This window comes from Astyanax mexicanus, chromosome 6 (assembly GCF_023375975.1).
Source record: "Astyanax mexicanus isolate ESR-SI-001 chromosome 6, AstMex3_surface, whole genome shotgun sequence".
In the NCBI taxonomy this organism is placed as follows: domain Eukaryota; kingdom Metazoa; phylum Chordata; class Actinopteri; order Characiformes; family Acestrorhamphidae; genus Astyanax; species Astyanax mexicanus.
The window spans coordinates 43,131,524-43,153,015 of record NC_064413.1 but is presented as its reverse complement, the minus strand read 5'-3'; the positions used below and the strand labels follow the sequence as shown (position 1 = coordinate 43,153,015).

General features: G+C 38.5%; 1 protein-coding gene across 2 annotated transcripts in view; it reads right to left on the bottom strand.

Moving 5' to 3' along the window:
• Positions 1-5,743: 5,743 nt before the first annotated feature.
• The window catches only part of col15a1a (collagen, type XV, alpha 1a), a 121,436-nt gene continuing 105,687 nt past the window's right edge, over positions 5,744-21,492 (bottom strand). For both annotated transcript variants that reach the window (XM_049480444.1, XM_049480445.1), the window contains 8 exons: positions 19,949-20,090; positions 19,365-19,441; positions 18,515-18,643; positions 17,651-17,701; positions 17,284-17,346; positions 13,489-13,686; positions 11,767-11,876; positions 5,744-6,741 (listed from right to left, as the gene is read on the bottom strand). In XM_049480444.1, coding sequence (XP_049336401.1) covers positions 6,483-6,741; positions 11,767-11,876; positions 13,489-13,686; positions 17,284-17,346; positions 17,651-17,701; positions 18,515-18,643; positions 19,365-19,441; positions 19,949-20,090 — 1,029 coding nt within the window. In that variant the 3' untranslated portion in view covers positions 5,744-6,482. The remainder of the gene's footprint in view (positions 6,742-11,766; positions 11,877-13,488; positions 13,687-17,283; positions 17,347-17,650; positions 17,702-18,514; positions 18,644-19,364; positions 19,442-19,948; positions 20,091-21,492) is intronic.

Sequence of the window (21,492 nt, the reverse complement as noted above, 5' to 3'; positions counted from 1 at the left end):
AACTTCTATTATTTTTGTACTTAACCTCTTCTATTATTTGCACTTCAATATTGTAAGTCGCTTTGGACAAAAGCGTCTGCCAAATGTAATGTAATGTAATGTAATGTAATAACTGTACATTTCACTCATACTATTGTGTAAATGCACTTAAACTAGCTAGTAGACTACAGCAATACTGGACTCTGATAGTCTAAACCCCTACTCTTCCCAAAATAGTATAAAATGTTTTCATAGGCGTCTAAATCCAAATATAGCTCTGCAATAATTATGTTAATAACACGTTTATTCCAGCTGTGCACTGCTTGAGTAAATGGGTATATTTTGGGCACAGAGATAATTACAGAAGGTGCGCCACACCTAACCTTGGCTAAGAGAAAGCCAGCTTCGTAAAATTACTTTTTCAGGCCTCTGAATGAGACTGAACGCGAGCGAAAGAGTCACGTCCAATTTAATTAAACGTGACTCGGTCACGTGGGCCCACCTACTTCTAGGCACGCACCGTCACATCCTGTGCAGTGCTATAATTACAGCTCATGGCTGAAACGGGCTTGGATTTTTGTTGTGGCTATGAACAGGCTCCGACTTGAAAGAGAGGAAGGAGGGTCAGGAAGCGGCGTTGATTCTTCAATATGGCTTACACATGTCCCTCACCCTCTACGTCCGACCTACGACTGTCGCAAATATGGCGCGTGGACTATATTTAGACGGAGGAAACCACACATGAAAAGTCAGCCGTATCCCTCATTAGACCCTAACAAGGCAGAGACGGCTCCCTAATCATAGAGCACACGACTAATGAAAGCAGAGCAGACTCCTTCTAATGGAGCTTAAATGTCACAGCCAGTATGAGCGGAACAGAGCCCATGCTGGGGGCTTTAAAAATGCAGGGAAATCTAAGAGATCAAGAGCAAGATAAAGTAAATAGTGAACAAAAGCACTTATTTCCAACTCCACAACTCATTCTAAAAGTACTGAATGGAGCACCATCCCATCTTTTCAGAGAACTTAAAGTTAAAGAATAAACAATTTGGGCACCCTGATAATTTTCATGATTTTACTCCATTGGTTTAATCATTGGTTGTTCGGATCAGCAATTTTAGTTAAAAATATATCATATAGCAGATGAACACAGTAATATTTGAAAAGTAAATAATAATTCGTTTATACTAAATTATGCAGGTGCATACATTTAAGCACACCAATAAACATCAGTATTTAGATAAATAGATCTTTATTTTGCTGAAATATCAGCCTCTAAACACTTCCTATAGCTTCCAGTGAGAGTCTGGTTTCTGACTGAAGGTATTTTGGATCATTCTTCTTTACAAAACACCTCCAGTTCAGTTAAGTTTGATGGTTTCCGAGCATTGACCATGTTGCCACACTTCAGAGAAGATGCCCAGAGAAGAACAAATTGTAATTGGCCACCTTAACCCTTTCTCATAATTGAATTCACCTGTGTTTTTAGGTCAATAAGCTTATCAAACAAATGTTGTGTTTGTCTGCTTAATGATATATTTAACTGAATTTGCTGATCTGAACAACCCATAGACTGTATATAGCTGGACAGAGCATCGTCTCTTAAAAGTGAAGCCACCTCAGGTCGGGCGCCCCCTGCTGTTCGGCTGCAGAAAGCTGTGTAACTCCACCCATCCCCATAGGTTTCAATGGCAAAACAGAAAACTTTCAATCACGTTTTTTTCTAATATACTGTAATTCTACCTCCATTATTTAAATGCAACAGCTAGTGTAACCTCTGCTTATATTGTAAAATTTTTATATCCCCACAGAATTCGGTTTTTAAAACGTTATTCGGCTCTATTCAAAAAAGGTGTGGTTATGGTAAAAGGGCTGCTTATGGGCGGGACCAATAACAGACCGTCAGCTCCGCTCCGCCCCACTCTGCAGTCTGTGACCGCGAGGCAGCCCTCAGGGGCGGGGTTATTTAAATGAGTAGGCGGTCTCTCCACAGCCTTTCTCCCTCCTCTGGTCTCTTCTGCGCAGACTCTGGTCTCTGAATCGCCAAAATGGAGGAAGATTTTGGCTTCATTTTCATTGAATAAATGGGAACGGCGACAAGGCGTCCATCTTTATATACAGTCTATGGAACAACCAATGATTTATAAAAGAAAATCATAAAATTATCAAGGCTGGCCAAACTTTTTCATACCACTGTATAAACACAGTATATTGATTTTTTTATATAAATTAAAGTCAGAAGTGCACAGACAAACGATTGGTAACTGTGTAAAGTCTGGCTCCTGGAATCTGGTTTTCACTCTCAAGATTATTTGTCTTTAGTAAGTCAAAAGCCATTTACATGCTAATGCCACAGCACTACCTCCACCATGTTTGACACATGATGACAAACTGGAGAGGCATTTTTAAGATTTGAGATGTTTGAAATAAGAGTGTTTATTTATTCGCTCCAAAAGTTTCTGCCATTTCCCTGTTAACTCTGTTTTGTTTATTGACTATAGACTAATGACGACCTCTTTCATATGCATCAACACCTTTGTGTACCACATACTGAGAGTTCCCTTAAAAACAGCTACTAAATGCAACTTTACACCTAGAATTAGCCTTCTAATGACTTCTGATGTCCTCCATTTTTATGATTTAAAATGAAAACGGGCCTTGTGGTGATTAAACTGTGGTCAGTCAATTATCCAAAAAGTGGAATCTGTCAAAAAATGGCTGCAATTCCTAAGTGGTTAAAATATGTGTTTATTACCAATTCAAAGCTTTATTTCACATTTATAGTGGTGCTATAGAGGAAAAAAGTGCCACTCTCCAAATGGTTGAGGGAGTGTTAGAAACAAACACTAGAACATTAGAATCATTACTGAATGGGGAACAGCCATTTTAAACAGCTTTTAAAAACATTTCTAAAAAAAAATTGGTATGAAGAAAACACTATATCTTTTTGATATTGAAATCTCATGGGATTGCATAACGCAAATTGATCATGAATTTTTACCTCAAAGGATGACTTGGGAATGCCCAAACCTGTATACGTTGTGAGGTGTTATCTTGTGAGAGAGGTGGAACAATGGACAGTGTGTCCATAGCAAGTTTGACAGTTCATTTTCTTTCCTTTCCTAACCTTTCCTTGAGTCACAGTGTCGTGTGTAATGGGAATACATTATAGAAGACATTACCACCCACAGTGGACAGTGCAGTGTGTGTTAATGACCGTGATCAGAAGCTTCTGGCTTAATCACATACAACAGACACACACACATATCCCAGTGCATCATTCCCTGTCTATCGTGGGACATGGCAAAAGTCACTGGACACAACACCTATGAAAATATTGACCAATATGAGAGAAGTATGTTGCTTCACACTGTGCTGAATTTATGCAGCATTTCAAGCTGTGGCTCTGTGCAATGTGATGTTTGTTGGTGGGTGACATATGAGTGTGGCAATGCCAGTATGAGGGTGGTAAACCTCAGCAGAGTGGCCTCAAAAACAAGCGTACCTCATGCCAACCCCATTCCAACTGCCAACCATTTTTAAACAGTTCCCTCAGAACTCAACGTGTTACACACTGATTTTAGGAGGTGTAAACTTGCCTATAAAATAACAGGCAGTTGGATGAAATCATACCACATTATTTCAAGACTTGCCATCAGGGCTATTTTGAGCTGTGGAAATACACTACGTTCAGGGAGCACAATGGTGTGACACTCTAAGCTAGCCTGATGTCAGCCGCATGTGATCTTTTCTCCTAGTGTTTGAGGACTTTCTTATATCAGATTTAACCTAATGAATTCCTAATTCCTGATGGATTCCTTATGAATTACACCAATTTTGAGAGGATCATCGGCGTCTCTCTCCCCTCCATCACGGACATTTACACCACCCGCAGCATCCGCAGAGCAACCAGCATTGTGAATGACCCCACCCATCCCTCACACAAACTGTTCTCCCTCCTGCCTTCGGGAAGAAGGTACCGCAGCATCCGGTCCAGCACGACCAGATTCTGCAACAGCTTCTACCCCCAAGCCATCAGACTCCTTAACTGCAGAGACTGAACTGATGTTTTTTCTGTACATGCACACACACTCTTACCCCACTTACCCCAGAAAATGGAAAGCACTAAAAACCCTACTACCTCACTGGACTCTATTGCACACTGTGTAATAGAGGTAATTACTACCTCACTGGTCTTTTTTGCACACTTTTTGCACACTGCATAATTTTAACACTGTCTTGTTATTTATTATTCTTTGTCTGTATTGTGTTGTATTGTCTGTCTGCACTTTTGTACTGTTGCACTATTGTTCTGTATACACTGTGTTTATGTGCACCATGGTCCCTGGAGGAACGTTGTTTCGTTTCACTGTGTACTCTGTATATAGCTGAAATGACAATAAAACCACTTTGACTTTGACTTTGACAATTCTTAAAACCCCGAAGGTGTTCTGTCAGGTTGAGGTCAGGACTCGCTGAGGTGCAGGCTGGTCAAGTTCTTCCACATCAAATTGGCGTATCCATTTCTTTATGGACCTTGCTTTGTGCACTGTTGCACAGTCATGATGGAACAGGAAGGGATCATCCCTCAACTGTTCTCACAGGTTGGGAAGCATGAAATTGTCCAAAATATCTTGGTACACTGCAAGATCATTCTAATGATCCCTGACAAAAACACAACAAACTTCCAGCTCACGATTGACAACTCTACATTGTCTCCTTCCTCAAACATCCGTAATCTTGGAGTCATTTTTGACAGTAATCTTTCATTTGACAATCATGTAAATCAAATCACAAAATCTGCTTTTTTTCATCTAAAAAACATTGCACGCCTTCGTCCATCACTTTCCTTTTCCTCCGCTGAAACCCTGATCCACGCTTTCATTACATCTAAAATTGACTACTGCAACAGCATTCTTTATGGCACATCTAACAAAATTTTAAATAAACTTCAATATATTCAGAACTGCGCTGCACGTCTCCTCACTCATTCTCCCTCCCGCGACCACATTACACCTGTCCTCCAACACCTTCACTGGCTCCCTGTCACTCATCGTATTCAATTCAAAATTCTTTTATTTACTCACAAAGCTCTCCATAATCAGGCCCCTCCCTACCTCACTGACCTGCTTCATTATCATACTCCTTCCCGTTCACTTCGATCATCTGACGCCAATCTACTCTCCATTGGTAGAACCAAGCACCGGACCTGGGGCGACAGAGCGTTTTCCATAGCTGCCCCCTCCCTGTGGAACTCTCTCCCAAAACACATCCGCGCCTGCTCTGATCTTCCCACTTTTAAATCTCTCCTCAAAACTCACCTTTTCAGATCTGCTTTCAACGCATGATGCAACATTTCTGTGTGCCTCTTCTTTTTTCCTCTCCTCCCTTTTTCTTCATCTGTTTTTAACTCATTAAATTACATTTTAAATTTTCTATCTTTTATGCATTGATTGTTTTGCTCTATTTGATTTCTATTGTATGGTATTGATGATGTTGATGATGATGATGATGTTGATTATTTCCTATGTATTTTCATATTGTGTTTTTTTTATTTTATTTTTTTATGCAATGTAAAGCGTCTTTGAGTATCCTGAAAAGCGCTATAAAAATAAAATGTATTATTATTATTATTATTATTATTAATGCACAGCATTAGCACTCTGCTAATACCTCAACTTCTTCAGTGAAGCTTTCCTAATACTTATTATTTTACTTTCACTACTTTCTAAAACATGGCAGACACATGACTACATAGACAAGGTATTTGAAAAAGAGGTTTTATTCCATAGGCACCAGTTACAATAAAAAATACTCCTCCTCTCTAAACACTGCTCAAGTTTTTAGTTCTAAAATTGATGCACACTGGAAAGAAAGGACTTTTTACGCTCTGGAAAAACAATCTGCAGTCACATTTCCATGAGCTACAAAAAAAAGGAAAATCATTTTCATCAACAGAGATGCCGTATAAAATCTTCTCTTTTATCAATGAGGCATTAAAACAGGAGCAGGGTTCATCTGAACAACTGGAACTATAAATTACATATTCATCCTTAATCTTTCTGACATATTTAGATTATGTGCGGTCAGGTATAAATAAAAAACACTGAAATTAAATTAAATACTGACACTTTTGTTATTCAAGATGAAACGATGACTCGATGTAACAAAAAAAGCAGACATCTATGGATTTGGAGAATCGGAACTGAAAAACAAAATAAGAAAAATGAGAAAATACAGTGCATCAAAATAGCGAGTTTGGGGTTGAGGCCCGGTGCATCCCTCTGCTGAGACACGGACGTCACGCCACTTTACATTCGGAGAGAAATGGCTTTGCTTTTGCTACGGATGTCCATGTGGTGAAAACCTGATAAAAGAGCCGCACTGTGGCGGCTTATTGGCTTCTGGACGAATGGATGTGGTCTTCGATCAGCTTACGTATATTTACACCTTCTGGAATGTTGACGGTCTGGTGGCAGAGGCTGTGTAGTGTGGCACAGACGTTAGTATCTGTAATGCCAGCGTCTGTGGCGGTACTGTGCCCGTCTGAGCTCTTCGATGGTGTTGTGGTCGGGACTGGTCTCGATGCACAGGATGATGAAGTGGTTGGAGCAGCTGCGGGTCTGCTGACTCAGCAGGCCGCTGTAGAGGAAGGAAGCCTGACCGGTGATGGCCATGTCGCCTGCCCTCCACGACTCGCAGTTCTTATCATCCAGACGCCTGCCACCCTCTGAGGAACCGTGCCATATGGCCTTCTGTGGCCTGTGAAAAGACAATGCACACACAAACACACACACACAAATATTTAAGTGAAGTCACTTGTACTTATTTATCATGCCTACTAATGTCATTTATAATGGTTTATAAAATAAACTTATACAGTAATTCACACTGATTAAGCATAACAATATGACCACCTTTTTGTCTACACCTACACTCATCTACGTCCATTATCCATTTTTTAGCGCCACTTATCATATAGGACACTGTGTCCACTCACTGTACACTCTATTTGACATGCCTACATAGATTAGTGTTGGTCATCCTGTAGTGTTTCATCAGTTGATATAAGATTCTGTTGGTGGACTATTCTCAGTCCAGCAGAGACACTGAGGTGTTTAAAACCTCCAGCAGCACTGCTGTTTGTGATACACTTGCAGACATCCCAAGTCTCCCAGAAGTTGCGGAAGTCTACCGCATATCAATCACGCTGAATCTAGAACGAGTGGCCCAAGAGCACAAATATGCAAGAGTGAACCAATCGCGTGTGGGAAAGAGAGGGAGAGAAAAGCGCTCCCTCGTGTGCATATTCATAAAGCTCATGCAAAACAGAGAGGGTTCTGATTGGCCTCTTACATGCAAAGAGTCTACAAGAGAATCCGTTGTTTTTTAGTGAGGGTGGGCAGTGTTTTTTTTTCTGACCCTCCTGGATGGGATGAGTTCAGGAGCATCATGGCTCCCATTAAAACTCATTTCATCTCTGACTACTCTAAAGTATATCCATGTCTGGTAAAAGTAAAAAACATTTAAAGCCTTGCCCGCTGTACAGTTTGTAATAGTGATTTTAGCATTGCCCACGGTGGACTAAATGACTGCAAAAGGCACGTTGAGGTGAGTTATTGTGGGCCTAAGTGCACCACACACTAACACACACTGCCACCATGCCAGTGTCAAATAATAGCTGTTCTGTGGTGGTCTATCCTGTGGGATCTTAAGCATTGAAGAACAGGATGAAAGGTGGATAATAAAGTATGCAGAGAAACAATAAGGTAGCCATAATGCTATGCTTGATTTGTGTAAATACATTATATATAGATTCAAATATTATGGACCTAAATCCCAATTGTTTTTCAAATATTTTTTGTATAATTCAGGCAAGATGATATGTTTGAATTATAAACAACACAATGTTATTTTGTTTATGTACAGAAAACTTTTGTACTAAACAAAAAGTCTAGAAGAGAAGTTGTATGTGGTTTAATTCCATCCACTCCACTGGTATAGCAAGGAGCACTTAAAGAATACACACAATACTGAGCAATAGCCTTGAACTAATTTTGATCTTGGATAAGCTAGGAACATTGGAAATAGGTTCTTAAGAAGCATTACGACTTTATTTTCTCATAGAAACATGATATTGCAATAAATATAAAAATAAATAGAAGAAAAGGTCAACAAAACCTGGTTTATCTAATCAATCCTTTATAAACTACAATCAGATGTTCTGTTTATGATTCTAAAACAGGTTGGTTAGATGCCCAATGCTTTTTGCCCAGTCCTGTATATGTATCCCTGCTGGAGAGCTGCCTGAAATTACTAAAATAGCTAAAATGTCCTTTTTCAGGAGATTTTCCTTCAGCACAAACCATTGATTCAATATGACTGGACTGAACTTCACTAATCAATTCATCATGGTTTGAGAGGCTCCTGAGCAAAGTGTATAATCTGATATAACAACATAGTTATTATTGCCCTCTCGTGGCCAAACCCTTTATGTAGCTCATCAATCTCATTCAGAGACTCAGTCCCATGTGCTGCTTAGCATGCCAAAACATGGAGCGCAAGTGGTGCACCAACTCCTGACCACACAGTCCAGCTGGCTCTCCTCTGGACAGCTACTATAAATGGAAGCCACTTCTAATAAGAGTTTAGAAAATTACATTTAATATTAGACTAATCTAATAAAAAAAAATCTAAGGACAGGACATGGAGTTCTGCTGTTCTCAAATGGCAACTCACTCGCTGGTTATCTCTCGCACGACTATTATTAGCAGGGCAGTGTATGACTCACAGTTTATGACGTTCTAATATTGTGTGGATCTGTAATATCTGCCATCCATCCATTATAGCTTGATAGTGCTACATATGCTATGAAGTAAATGTACCTTTATAGGAGTATGATAGTAAGATAGTAAGTGCCGGAACACTTACATTCTTTGTGCCATTGGGAACCAATGTGTGTGTATCACACTGTACGACACCTTCACACACCCTCTGTCCTACTCCACCTAATCTCATTTCCTCTTTGAATAGACTTTTTAGCCATTTCAGACAGTTCCTTTTTGGCTGCCCTCAGCATTTTAGTGAGAATGGGTATTTTTGTGTAACTGGTGCATATGGAATAAAATGCTGTTTGTTACCACCTCTGGTCGTATTATTTAACTTGTGTGCCCTCTGTGCTGTTTGTGTGTTTAGTTTTTAGTTGCTGGACCATGATTGGCCACCACGGGCACACTCTATAAAAGGACAACAGAAAAAGCCTGAACTGAGAGAGACGTTAAGGGCTCCCCCCTTTCCTGACCTGGAACAACTTCCTGCTCAGACCAACCCAGCATCTCCATTTAGTATTCTGTTTGTTGTTTTAGTTTTTGTCACAATTTACATTTTTCTTTGGGTAAAGTAGGGGGTGAGTGTCATTTTGTTTTGCTATCTTTTTTTTCCTGTTTTGGTGACAGGAAGTCAGGGTAGTTTATGTATTTTGTTTTCTTTAGTTTAACTGTTTGTTAGTTGGTTTTATTTGTTATTTTGGCCTATGCTCACCTTTAAATTCATCCTGATTTAATTCATTTTCAGTGTCTGGTGTTTGGTCTGGCAGAGGGTCTGTGGAGAGAGCCCACTGTCATTTTCTGTTATGGCCTGACCCTAAACCGGGTCGTAACGGAATTTCAAAATTGACCCGAATTCAACCAGCAAAGACATAGCAGACTTCACTATATTACCCCTTCTATACACCCACTGAAGACCTACCTGACAGATTATGTCTCATAATTATGTGTAGTGACCTCTGCAACAAACAAAATGTGTTTCATTGTTTCATTCTTACCACATTTTAGACTAGCTGTAATTATAATGACCTGAAATGTCTACATGTCTACATTCATAAGGAAAACGTCCTTCATATTTACTTATATGGAATCATGACTAGCATCTGAATGTTCCATATGATTCCTTTTTTGGGTAAAATGTTTTTAACATACATGAGATGGATACATCTGCATGTGTCTTAATAGAATCTTGTGAAAAACAGTTTAGCTCCTGGGTGGCAGGAGTGTTGGCACTGTCATTGGGAGATAGGTCTTACTGGTCTCTCTGTGTGGGTAGGATGGGACTTCATTCTTCTTCTAATCATTCCTTTATCATGATTCTAATCAGTGCAGTTAGTATTTTCCTCCAGGCGTGTTGAGCTGTCCAATGAAGTTGCATTAGCAGCAAAAAGAAGCGGTATGGATCATCTTATGACTTGCAGAAAGCACATGCCAGTCTTCAATCTCCAAACACTCTCTCATATAATAGGGGGAGTCCTGGCTAGTGGGTGGTAATTGGAAACAACTACAGTAAATTGTGGAGAAAACAGGGTAAGATCCCAAAAAAGAAAGCTATAAAGCACTAAAAATGGCCCCACTATTGTTACAAGCCAAAGCACTACATGGAACCCATTCAGTTTACAGTGCATGGCATCATTTCTTTGCTCTAAGTTGTAAATATGTTGCTGAAGCCTCCAGCTCTCATCATCATCAGAAGCAGCAACAGCAGCAGCAAGACCAACAGCTCTCTTCTGCTACATCCATTCATACCTCAGCTGAAATGGGAGCAGCCACATGGCTCGAAGAGCCCAACTTCACAAACAGCTCTAAAAAGGCCACACACTAACCACAATTGCAGCTGTACTGTCTAACTCCCCCACCGTGCACGGTACGAGGAGCTATATTTACCATCACAGGGTATAAATAGACATAAACAGAGTACCAACGAGCAAAGCTAGTTGTAAATATACGCTAGTGGAGGAAAACAGGCAAGGGGACGGATAGGTGCAGCCTCTGCTGTCTGGTTTGTGGCTGGGCAGCCCTGCTCGTCTCAGGCGTCATTTCAGGGAAATGCTCTGCGTCTGCAGGCTGGAACTGCATTAGATGTTTGCTGCAGGTTTTTCCTAAATAAGGGGCAATCAGTGTGATGGGATTCCAGAAATAGCAGCAAACATCAGCAAATAGTGGTGGATCACAGCATATTTCCCTGTATATGTTTATGTAAACGTTTCTTTGAAATACAGCAATTTGCAGGTCAGGTCAGGTCAGTCGAGTTTAACGCCACATCAGCTCGTCAGCTAACGTTAACGTTTATTAGGTAACGTTTATTCACAAGGTTCTATGATCTCGTCCTCAGAAGAGGACTCGGTAACAGTACAGACACATTCACTCACACACTCACACCTAAGGGGCAATTTCAATCAAGTTCCAATTAGCCTGAACGTGCCATCTTTGGACTGTGGGGGGAAACCGGAGAACCCGGAGGAAACCCACGCAGACACGGGGAGAACGTGCAAATTTATAGTGATGAATTCTATAAAGATTGTCACAATTACAAGACACAATTACAGCATTCAGCTTACAATTCACATAAAACAGTCATCAAAAAAAAAACGCAACAAGTCCTGTGTTTTGCGGCTGAAGTAATTAAAATGGGCTGGTTTTGATCTCCATCACAAGATGAGTCACAAATGTTTCAGTGAGTCATCCTGCGTTGTTTCTTTTCAACTCGGCCTAATAAAAACAATAAATGCTGTGTATATCATTGCATAATAGCACTTCATATGCCCTGACATATGATTTTCCATCACAGAACTTTAAAACACTGCAATAAATCTCTTTCTCTCTCATGCATCGCTCCAGTGATTCTCCTGCTAATACACCGACCTCACTGAGTCACCACATCATTTACAGACTCCCTGATTAAAGATAAAGTGACTCAAGCCAAACTGATCTTTGATTTGAATTTGGAGAGTCAACTGACCAGAAGGGATCGCTCATCACATCCCGTCCATCAAACGAGTAGAGGGGGATCCCAGAAGGGAGGAGATGGTTGGAGAAGATGCTCTCCCAGTTCTTGAACAGAATCTCACCCTTCGAATGAAAAAAGACAACATCGGTCACTGAATCACACACAAATACACACACACACACAGACTCAAACTGGAGAAAATACTTTACTTCTGTTTATTTTTGTTTGAATACTTAAAATCATATGTATCTTATTTTACACAGCACTGTATTAATGTATTAATGTCTTTTAACAATCAGCTGCTCAGTCAAGCTGAATATTTTGGTGTGTTAAACCTATTATAAACAACAAATTCAGTGTTAAATTTACACATTTAAATACCCCTTTAGTTTAATTATATAATGAATTACATAGGTAATAACACATTAAACATACACAGAACCTGTACTTGCTTTATTAAACTACAAGTGAATAGATAAAGAACTGAAGAATATAAAATGGCATGATATCTACATATCTGCTAATTCACCAGTATCTTCCTGAGTTATATTTTTTTTCATTTGTTCTTGACAATAAAATCCTAATAGAAGGTTTAAATCAGTGTCATGATGTGTTTTAGAGCACAGGATTGTAAAAAAAACGAATGTAAATTGAGATTGACTGGTGAATCAGGCCCAATTTGCTTGCTGATATAAACTGGCAATCAGTGTAGTGTAGGTGTTTTACTACTATACTATACTATACTATACTATACTATACTATACTACATGATACTATACTGTAGAAACTGCTGACAGTTAATTGCTGTAATGGTACACAGTGAATGTCTCACCCTGCTTTGTCATTTATCTGTAATTACTGTAATAATCTGTGTATGTACTGTAGAAACTGCTAGTGTATGTTTGTAAGTGCAGGGATTATCTAATGAGACTGATTTGGACATTCCCGAATTGGACCTTAACCAGTATAATAGGAGTTACATAAAAATATTGTACAGAAAAAAATAACTTAATAAGTAAATCATTGGTGTCCTGCAAATCTTAATTTCTGCTCTTTTTCACAGTTTGAACAAAAAGTAGACTAAAAAAAATATATATATATATATATTTTTCTCAACAAATATAAAAATCTTGCTATTAAAGATGAAGAAGTTTTTGTTTTTTGAATGACAGTGTCAGAGTTAAAAAGAAAGAATGTATGCACAACACGTCTCCTGTTCTGTCTTCAAACAGGAATAAGGAAAGCCTATACTATATAAGACACCTTTTTAGTAGTTTGTTGTTCACAGAAATAGACCAGTCTAACAAGGCTTTGTGGTGACGTCAACAGAAAGTTCCTGCTCTTTTAATTGTGGCCTGAAAGTTGCATGCTTTTTCATTTCTTGATGGAAATGAATTATAATTATAAAATATATAATTTTATAATATACTTTGCTATAGAGGCTCTGCTTTCTGTCATAATATCCCAGTTTTCATGGTGCTGTTATTTATGTTGTATGTGCACAGGTAACTGTGGGCAACTGAGGGCCGGAACGGTACATCAGTTGTGTCCTCAAAATTGCTTTGAGCACTGTCTGCATTTCTCAGCTGTATATAAAGTGTTTTTATTTTGATACAGCCTTCTATGGCATAGTGGCTGAGCATGTAGCCTGTCGCAGCTGCAGCCTAGGCTTAGAAATGTTATAGACTATAGTTAACACATGTGAATAAGTGTGAAGGCGTGTGGTTCACTCACCCTGAGGTTAACAATGGGTATGCTGGTGCGGTAGGGTGCCTGCACCACGTCGCTCAGGTCCTGCAGGTGGTGAGAGAGGAAGGCCTTGTACACGTCTCGTATCCCCATAGCCTGAGCCTGCAGCCGGCACTGCCTGTTCGCTGAGTGGATGGAGCCCAGGTCCCCAGTCTGTGGCGTGTTCAGGGCAACCAGCCTGAGCTGTGAGAGAGATCAGCCAGCACAACATGATTAGAAAAGCCTAGGGCTCTATTTTACACAGGCAGCCAAACGGTTTATTTTCCCACAGTCAAGTCCGTGTATTCCTTTTTCTTTATTTTTTTAAACACATATCTGATATGCCTGACATTTTCCTTGAGGTCTAAACTTTGAAAAAAAGTCACGTCCAGCCAGATCCTTAGAATTCAGAGTTGGATCACGTTCATCATGTGCTGAACAGCCTTTCTGGCAAATAATCACAAGCTGTCCTAATAATAACACACAAATCTAATAAGAAAGTAAAGATGAAAAACAAATCAGATTGGAGGACTGGATCCTGTTTGTGGCAGAACTGAGGCAGTGAGCAGAGCTTGAACAAATTTGATTTCAGCACAAAAAAGCTTAAAGCTTTTATTATACTGATGTTGCAGTAAAGAAGAGTAACTAAAACATAACAGCAAAATAGCAAAAATGTGCAGCCAACTTATTCTATCTTATCATATTATCATGTGTTTATCTGCTCAAAACTGGAATTGGAAAAAATATGCAACTGAACAGAGAACCGCACCAATTTGTTGCTATTTTTTTATAGTTTAAAAGTCCTCCAATCAATCGACAAATCAGCAGGTTAATCCATCATTAACAAATAATAATTTGCTAATTATTAAACCCCCCTCACATACAGTTTTCTTACTATTTTTTTTAAATAGAATACATTTTACTTATACTACTTTATTATTAAACTGTTTAAAGCTTTAACTATAACAAAACATACCCAGGCTATTAGGGTCAATGTATACGAAAATAAATAAATAAAAAGGACAACAAGAGGACGAACTGTGAAATAACATATACTACATATATACTACCACAATGTAAAACCATGATATATTTAGTGATGAATTTTATATTGTAAATATACACATGTAACTCTTGTAACCCTCACATGTACAAGTATTTTGTAGGGTCAAATATTGGCCTTAAATATTAGGTTAAATTACTTAGTTACATTTAGTTAGCTAATTTCACAGTTTGTGACTTTGTGACAAATAAATTACTTATAAATACTAAGCTATTTTTTAGAAAAAGTTGCTTATTTAGACTGAATTTTAGATTTGTATGATTGACAGCTGGATGTAAGATCAAACTAGTAAGCAATTCAGTGCAATATATTCACAATAAATGTGTTAAAATGACTAAATAGTATATATGAACGAATGTGGTTTGTAGTTCAAATTACAGTCTTACTTTTATTTTAAAAACAGTTTGAAAGCTAGCGTTTTACAGAAAAACAACAATATTTATATATGCATTTAAAAAGATTTTATATTACCATCACCGGCAACACCAATCAAAATCAGCAAACCTTTGATAGCTCACTTACAGACATTTTTTTAAATGAGAAACATCAAAATCTTTTGCCATGAAAGAAATTTTATCATGTTCATCATAAGTATAAATAATAATATAAATAATTCACACCTAACACCCAAGATCCTCTGCTGGGTTTATATCTCCTTTATACCAGCTCCTCCATTCTTTAAGAAGAATAACTCTTTAGCCTTGGAATTATGGACTTAATCTGCCTTTTAGTGCCTGCTCTACACACACTGTTTTAAAAACATGCATCCAGTTCACAGAAGGGAAGCACAGTCTACACAGAAAAGTTAGTGTGAGATTTCACAACCAAGCTTTTCCAAATCAGTGTCAAAATAAATCTGCAGTATATGACATGTTCTCTTTTTCTTTAATTATATTTATTCTGAAACAGGAACTTTTACTGTATGCATTTCATCTGAAAAACATGGTTTAAACAATACTATACTATATTTGTGTTTGTTTCAATTCACTAGACATTTATGGCAAAATTCTCAGTTATAGCTTGTCCTCTCACATAAGTACTTACAGAGCATGCAGTTAAAATCTTTTGCCATTATCCATTTTCCACTTTATAGTTATATAATTACAGACTGTAGTTCTGTATCTGTTTCTCTGCATATTTTATTAATATCCTCCTTTCATTCTCTTCTTCAACAGTCAGGAACCCACATGTTCACCACAGAGCAGCTATTATTTGGGTGGTGGGTCATTCGCAGCACTGCAGTGACACTGGCACGGTGATGGTGTGTTAGTGTTTGTTGTGCTTATGTAAATGAATCAGACACAGCGGTGCTGCTGGAGTTTTTAAACACCTCAGTGTCACAGCATCTTGTAAGCCCTGATAATGGGCTAGAGGATGACCAACACAAATAATGTAGCAACAGATTTAGAGCTTCTGTCTTTGTCTCATTTTACATCTACAAGGTGGAGAAACTAGGTAGAAGTGTAACAGAGTGGAGGACAGGGTTTAAAAACTCCAGCAGCACTGCTGTGTCTGATCCACCTGTACCAGTACAACACACACTAACACACCACCACCATTTCAGTGTCACTGCAGTGCTGAAAATGACCAACACCCAAAATAATAGCTGCTCTGTATTAGTCCAGTGAATCTCCTGATCATTAAAGAACAGGGTAAATGAAGATAATACAGTACGATAAAATGATCAAATTAATGTAGAAACAAGGCGGTGGTTATAAAGAAATGGCTGGTTGGCATATGTGCATCATTTAACAGTTCTAAAGTGGTGCAACTGTCTGCCAGTATGTTGAGAAACAGTAAATCATACATTCAGATCTCATCAACAATACAGCCCCCCCCCCATTGTCAGGAGTCTAAGAATAGGACCACGCCATGCAATACAAAATAGTGCGGCTGCAGCTCATTTACTAATGTTTTTGAGGCTCAACTTAATATGTATTGTTGAAAAAACTAAGATGCAGAACTAAAATGTAGGTAAGGAGTATTTCTTGTAATACTAAATTGAATTAACTGTAAAATCACTCTTTAATCTGTCACTTTATCAAATTGAACTGGTCTAACTTGATTACTTTTTGAGTTTATTGTGTATATTGTCTCTTCTATACTAGTTATAGTTATAATGATTAAACACTAAATATAATCACACATGCTCATGTGGACACACATAACAACTTGTTTGTTTCTCCTACTGTTCTCAGAAAAACCCTTCTATGCCTAATTTGAGCATGCCCCCATTTACCCCATTGTCCTCATCTTCAGTGAGCATGTGCTTCACAGAGGCAATCCTTCAACACGGCTTGCCCTGCAGCTAACCACTAACATAAACCTAGACTGGCTGGGATGGCCATTCAACAGTGCTGGATGGACAGCACCATAATTTATTGTCTAAAACTGGATCTCTGGAAACCACAGGAACACAAGCTAGAACCCAGCCAATGGTTTTCCCTAACTGTATTCATACGAAACCATGACAAACGTCAAATATTATGTATTTCTATGTTTGAATAAGAGAAGAATAGCCTGGGAAATGTATGGTACATTCTGAGGAGTTCTACACTATATTATTTGCATTGCTGTACTATTAACTGCTCAATAATCAACACAATTATAACTTTAATGGATGTTCCTGCATGTCAGCAATTATTAATTTGTATTCCTTAATATGTTTGTCTATGTGAAAACTATGCATTTAGGTATAACACACACATACATGCACATACACACACATCCATTCTTACCGCACTTCCTGTGTGGATTGTAGGGGTATTGCTGAGTCGAGGGGTCAGCATTAAGGGGCCAGCCTATAGAGGATTAGAGAGGCATTTTTTACAGCTGACATGGTCACTGCAGTGCACACACTCTGTCAAACCTCACTTCCTCTAGAAGCTCTCCTCACTTCCTAACACGTCTTACTGAGTAAACATCTCACAACTGCTCTTCAATACAAGCTGCACATAATACACTCTTCCAATATTTCAACAAAAGACAATGTGGTAACAATACTATTATTATTATTAATATTAAAAATGAGTATATATGCAATTCAGCTGATTAAACAATAGATAATCAAACACTAAACTGCAATACAAGGTGACTGAAACTTACATCATCCTGTGACAGGAACTGAGAAGGATACACCTCCACCAGTCCTCCCAGCTGCAAACACAACAGAACATCTCCTTATGTAAAACTGAGGTTCAAAAGTTTAAAATCATTTATAGTATTAATAATACTTGATAACATATACTCTGCAGATCTGCAAATACTGAAGTGACAAAACTCATGCTAATGTCATATCATTATTAAATAGATCATGAAGTGCTACCGTCACAGTGGATTTTTGTCTGTAATCCATTATGATGTCATTAGGGGCAACATGACAATAATGAATTTTGATGTCATAATGACCAATGTGATGGAGCCACATTCTGATGACATCCCATTTTTGATGTAATAATAGCCATTGTGATGTCAATCCATTGTGATGCCATAATGGCCATTATGATGGCACTCCACTGTGATGCCATAAAGGCCATTGTAATGTCACTGTTAACATTGTAATGGAACCACATTTGATGACACCCCATTTTTGATGTCATAATGGTCATTGTGATGGCAATCCATTTCCACTCCATTCTGATGTCATAACTGTAATTGTGATGGCACCATATTCTGATGTCATAATATCCATTGTGATGTAATGAGGGCCATTGTGATAGCATCTCATTTTGATGTCATAATGGTCATTGTGATGGCACCATATTCTGAAGTCATAATAGCCATTTTGATGTCATAAGGGCCATTGTTATAACATCTCATTCTGATGTAAAAATGGCCATTGTAATGGTCATTGTGATGGATTATAACCTAGCTTTTTTAAACCAAGGTTTTAATATAACCAAGTATTAAAACCTAGGTCTCAGCTGAAACTTCATTCACATGGTTTATTAAAATAGTTCAGCGTGTTACCTGAATCTCTCTCCAACCTCCTGACACTTTGAGGTAGAGTTTATATGTGTCTGTAACCAAGGCGAATGTCCCCACTTCTTCCATGTATGAATCACGCTTCAATGCTTCTAGGCTTGAGTATTTCTTTACCTGTGGAAACAACATTATTAAATCATTAAATCTCTCATCATTATCCTCATACTACAGAGATACAACATTCCCTAATACAGTTTGGATAAAGCTGCAGTTTGGAGTTTGGATGAAGGCGTGCATTATTTAATAGATTTATCCTAGCTGCTCTGGTGCAAAACTAAATAATTATCCCAACTCATTAAGTACATTTTGGACAATATTATGTAAATATTATATTATCTTGTTTTAGGCTAAACCTGTTTACATACAGCTCTAAGTTTCTTTGATTTTACCAAATTGAAAACCTCTGGAATATCATCAAGAGGAAGACAGATGATCACAACCATCAAACCAAGCTAAACTGCTTTATTTTTTACATCAGCAATGATAAAGTTATCCAAAAGCAGTGTGTAAGACTGGTGGAGGAGAACATGCCAATATACTGTGAAACTGTGATCAAAAATTGAAAGCTCTGCATCTTTTTTGTTATTTCGGTCATTTCTCATTTTCTGCAAATAAATGCTCTAAATTACAATATTTTTATTTGGAATTTTGGAGAAATGTTGTCTGTAGTTTATAGAATAAAACATCAATGTTCATTTTACTCAAACATATACAGATAAATAGCCAAATCTGAAAAAATGATTCAGAAGTGGTCTCAATTTTTTTTCCAGAGCTGTATTATACAACTTTTTAGAGGAGATATATTCATTACAGCTGCATTGCCTGTGGTACTTACTGAGCTAGAGGATGTAGAAGCTTGTCCAGGTGGACCAGGAGGTCCACGTGGCCCAGGTGGGCCAGGGTAAGCAGCACCTGAAATAAACAGTAAAATAAGTAATTATTAATTATTAGAAAACTTTGTTTTAAAGGCACAGAGAAGCAGATATCTGATCAGATGTCAGCGTGGCCTGTTTCTTTATAGTGAAACAAATAGCCAGAGCCAGCAGGGAGGTGACCTCAGTGGGACAAAAGTTAACAGCCCAATTGGCCCCTCAGCACTGACGTTCATCAACGGGATGGCTTTTATCACCAGAACAGAGAGCTTAGCATAGAAGCATGAAGAGCAGTTCCAAAAGTCAACATCATCATCAGTAATTTTTGGCTGATGGAGGCTCTGATTTGGTACATCGAGCAAGAAAATCATTAGCAGTGCATGCAATACTGAACAGATGGCAGTACAGTTCAGCTGGCCAACAGATGGACCACTGTAATTTCTTTGAGGTGTGTGTTACGATACAGATCCTCAAAAGTTCCACATGTGAAAACTGAAAAGGGTCAGAGCCAGAAAACACAATGCAGTTTTACAATTCCCGTTCTCACCGGAGCTGTAGCCAGGTGGCCCGGGGGGTCCAGGTGGTCCTGGTGGTCCAGTCGCACCTGCTCGCCCAATGCCAGGGGCTCCAGGAGGTCCCTGTAGTCCTGGACGACCAGGAGGCCCAATGATGGAATCTCCTTTAGGACCCTTCAGAGATAAACCATGAACATTATCATCCTGACCAGAAATCATTTAATCACTGTTGCAAACATGTTCACTATACTTGTGCTGTGCACAGATGCAACGTGACCTCCGCCTTTTCACCATTTGTGCAGTGCGCACACACAGTAGTGCCTTAGAAGACATAATCTTGTAATCAATGAGTCAGGGCTGTAACCACTGAGCCGTCACTGCCCTTCATGGGAGGGGGGGAAAGACTACAAGCAGATGGTGACAGAGGGAGGAGAATATTCCCAAATAAATAGACAACTTAAAAATTATGAGCTTCTTTGATAATCAAGAGGAAGATGGATAATCACAAGCCATCAAAACAAAGCTGAACTGCTTGAATTTTCGCACCAGGAGTAAAGACATAAAGTTATCCAAAAGCAGTGTGTAAGACTGGTGGAGGAGAACATGCCAAGATGCATGAAAACTGTGATTTAAAACCAGGGCTATTCCACCATATTGATTTCTGAACTCTTAAAACTTTATGAATATTAACTTTTTTTTCCTTTGCATTATTTAAGGTCTGAAAGCTCTGCATCATCAGAGAAACTGATTCAGAAACTGAAGGGGTCTCTTTATTTTTTTCAGAGCTGTATATTGTACTCAAAATGTCACTGTAGGTTATTAAAAGAGCACAGCTGACTCAGCTACTTTGACCTGTTGAGAAACTTTAATATAAAAGAAATGATTAAAAACAACAGAAGTGCAGCTTTAATTTTAGAGCAGGGTCTGGGAAATGAAGAGGTGGAGTTCAGGGTGTTGTCCTACTCCCAAAAAGATGTTATTACAAAACTCCACTTTGTTTTGTTTTATTATTTTGGTTGTTTTATTGCTCTGTCAATCATTTGTAAAGAAGTAGTTTTAATCAGATTCATACAAAAAGTGCTTCATTAATATAGTTTGATTAATTATTCACAAAGGACAGAAATGAAAGTGGGTATTATTTACTTGTTGCTTCTCATATCACTGTAATTTGGATTTGTCAAGCAAAAGAAACCAAACCAATCTCTGTCATTTTATCTCACAGAGTTTTGAAGCTGATGCTTGGTTTTGTTTTCACATGGGTTCTTTTTCATCTCTGAGCGAAGGCCTGCCAATCCATCCATTTCTAATTACGTGAGGCAGTGCGGCAGTGAGAAATTTGGAGGCGGTTTTTCATCATGGCAATTAATTTTCACAAAGGCAAATCAAACATGACTTTCCTTAGTCACAAAGACTAAGATCAAACAAGCTCTGAGATGAGAGGGATTGGGTGTGCGCGAGGAGGAGAAGTACAGATAGGAAAGAAATATGATTTCAGAGTGGGAGGCAGAGACAAAGAGAGAGAGAGTGAGAAATGTACGAAAAAGAGAAGAGCGAAAAATAACAGAGGAATGGAGAT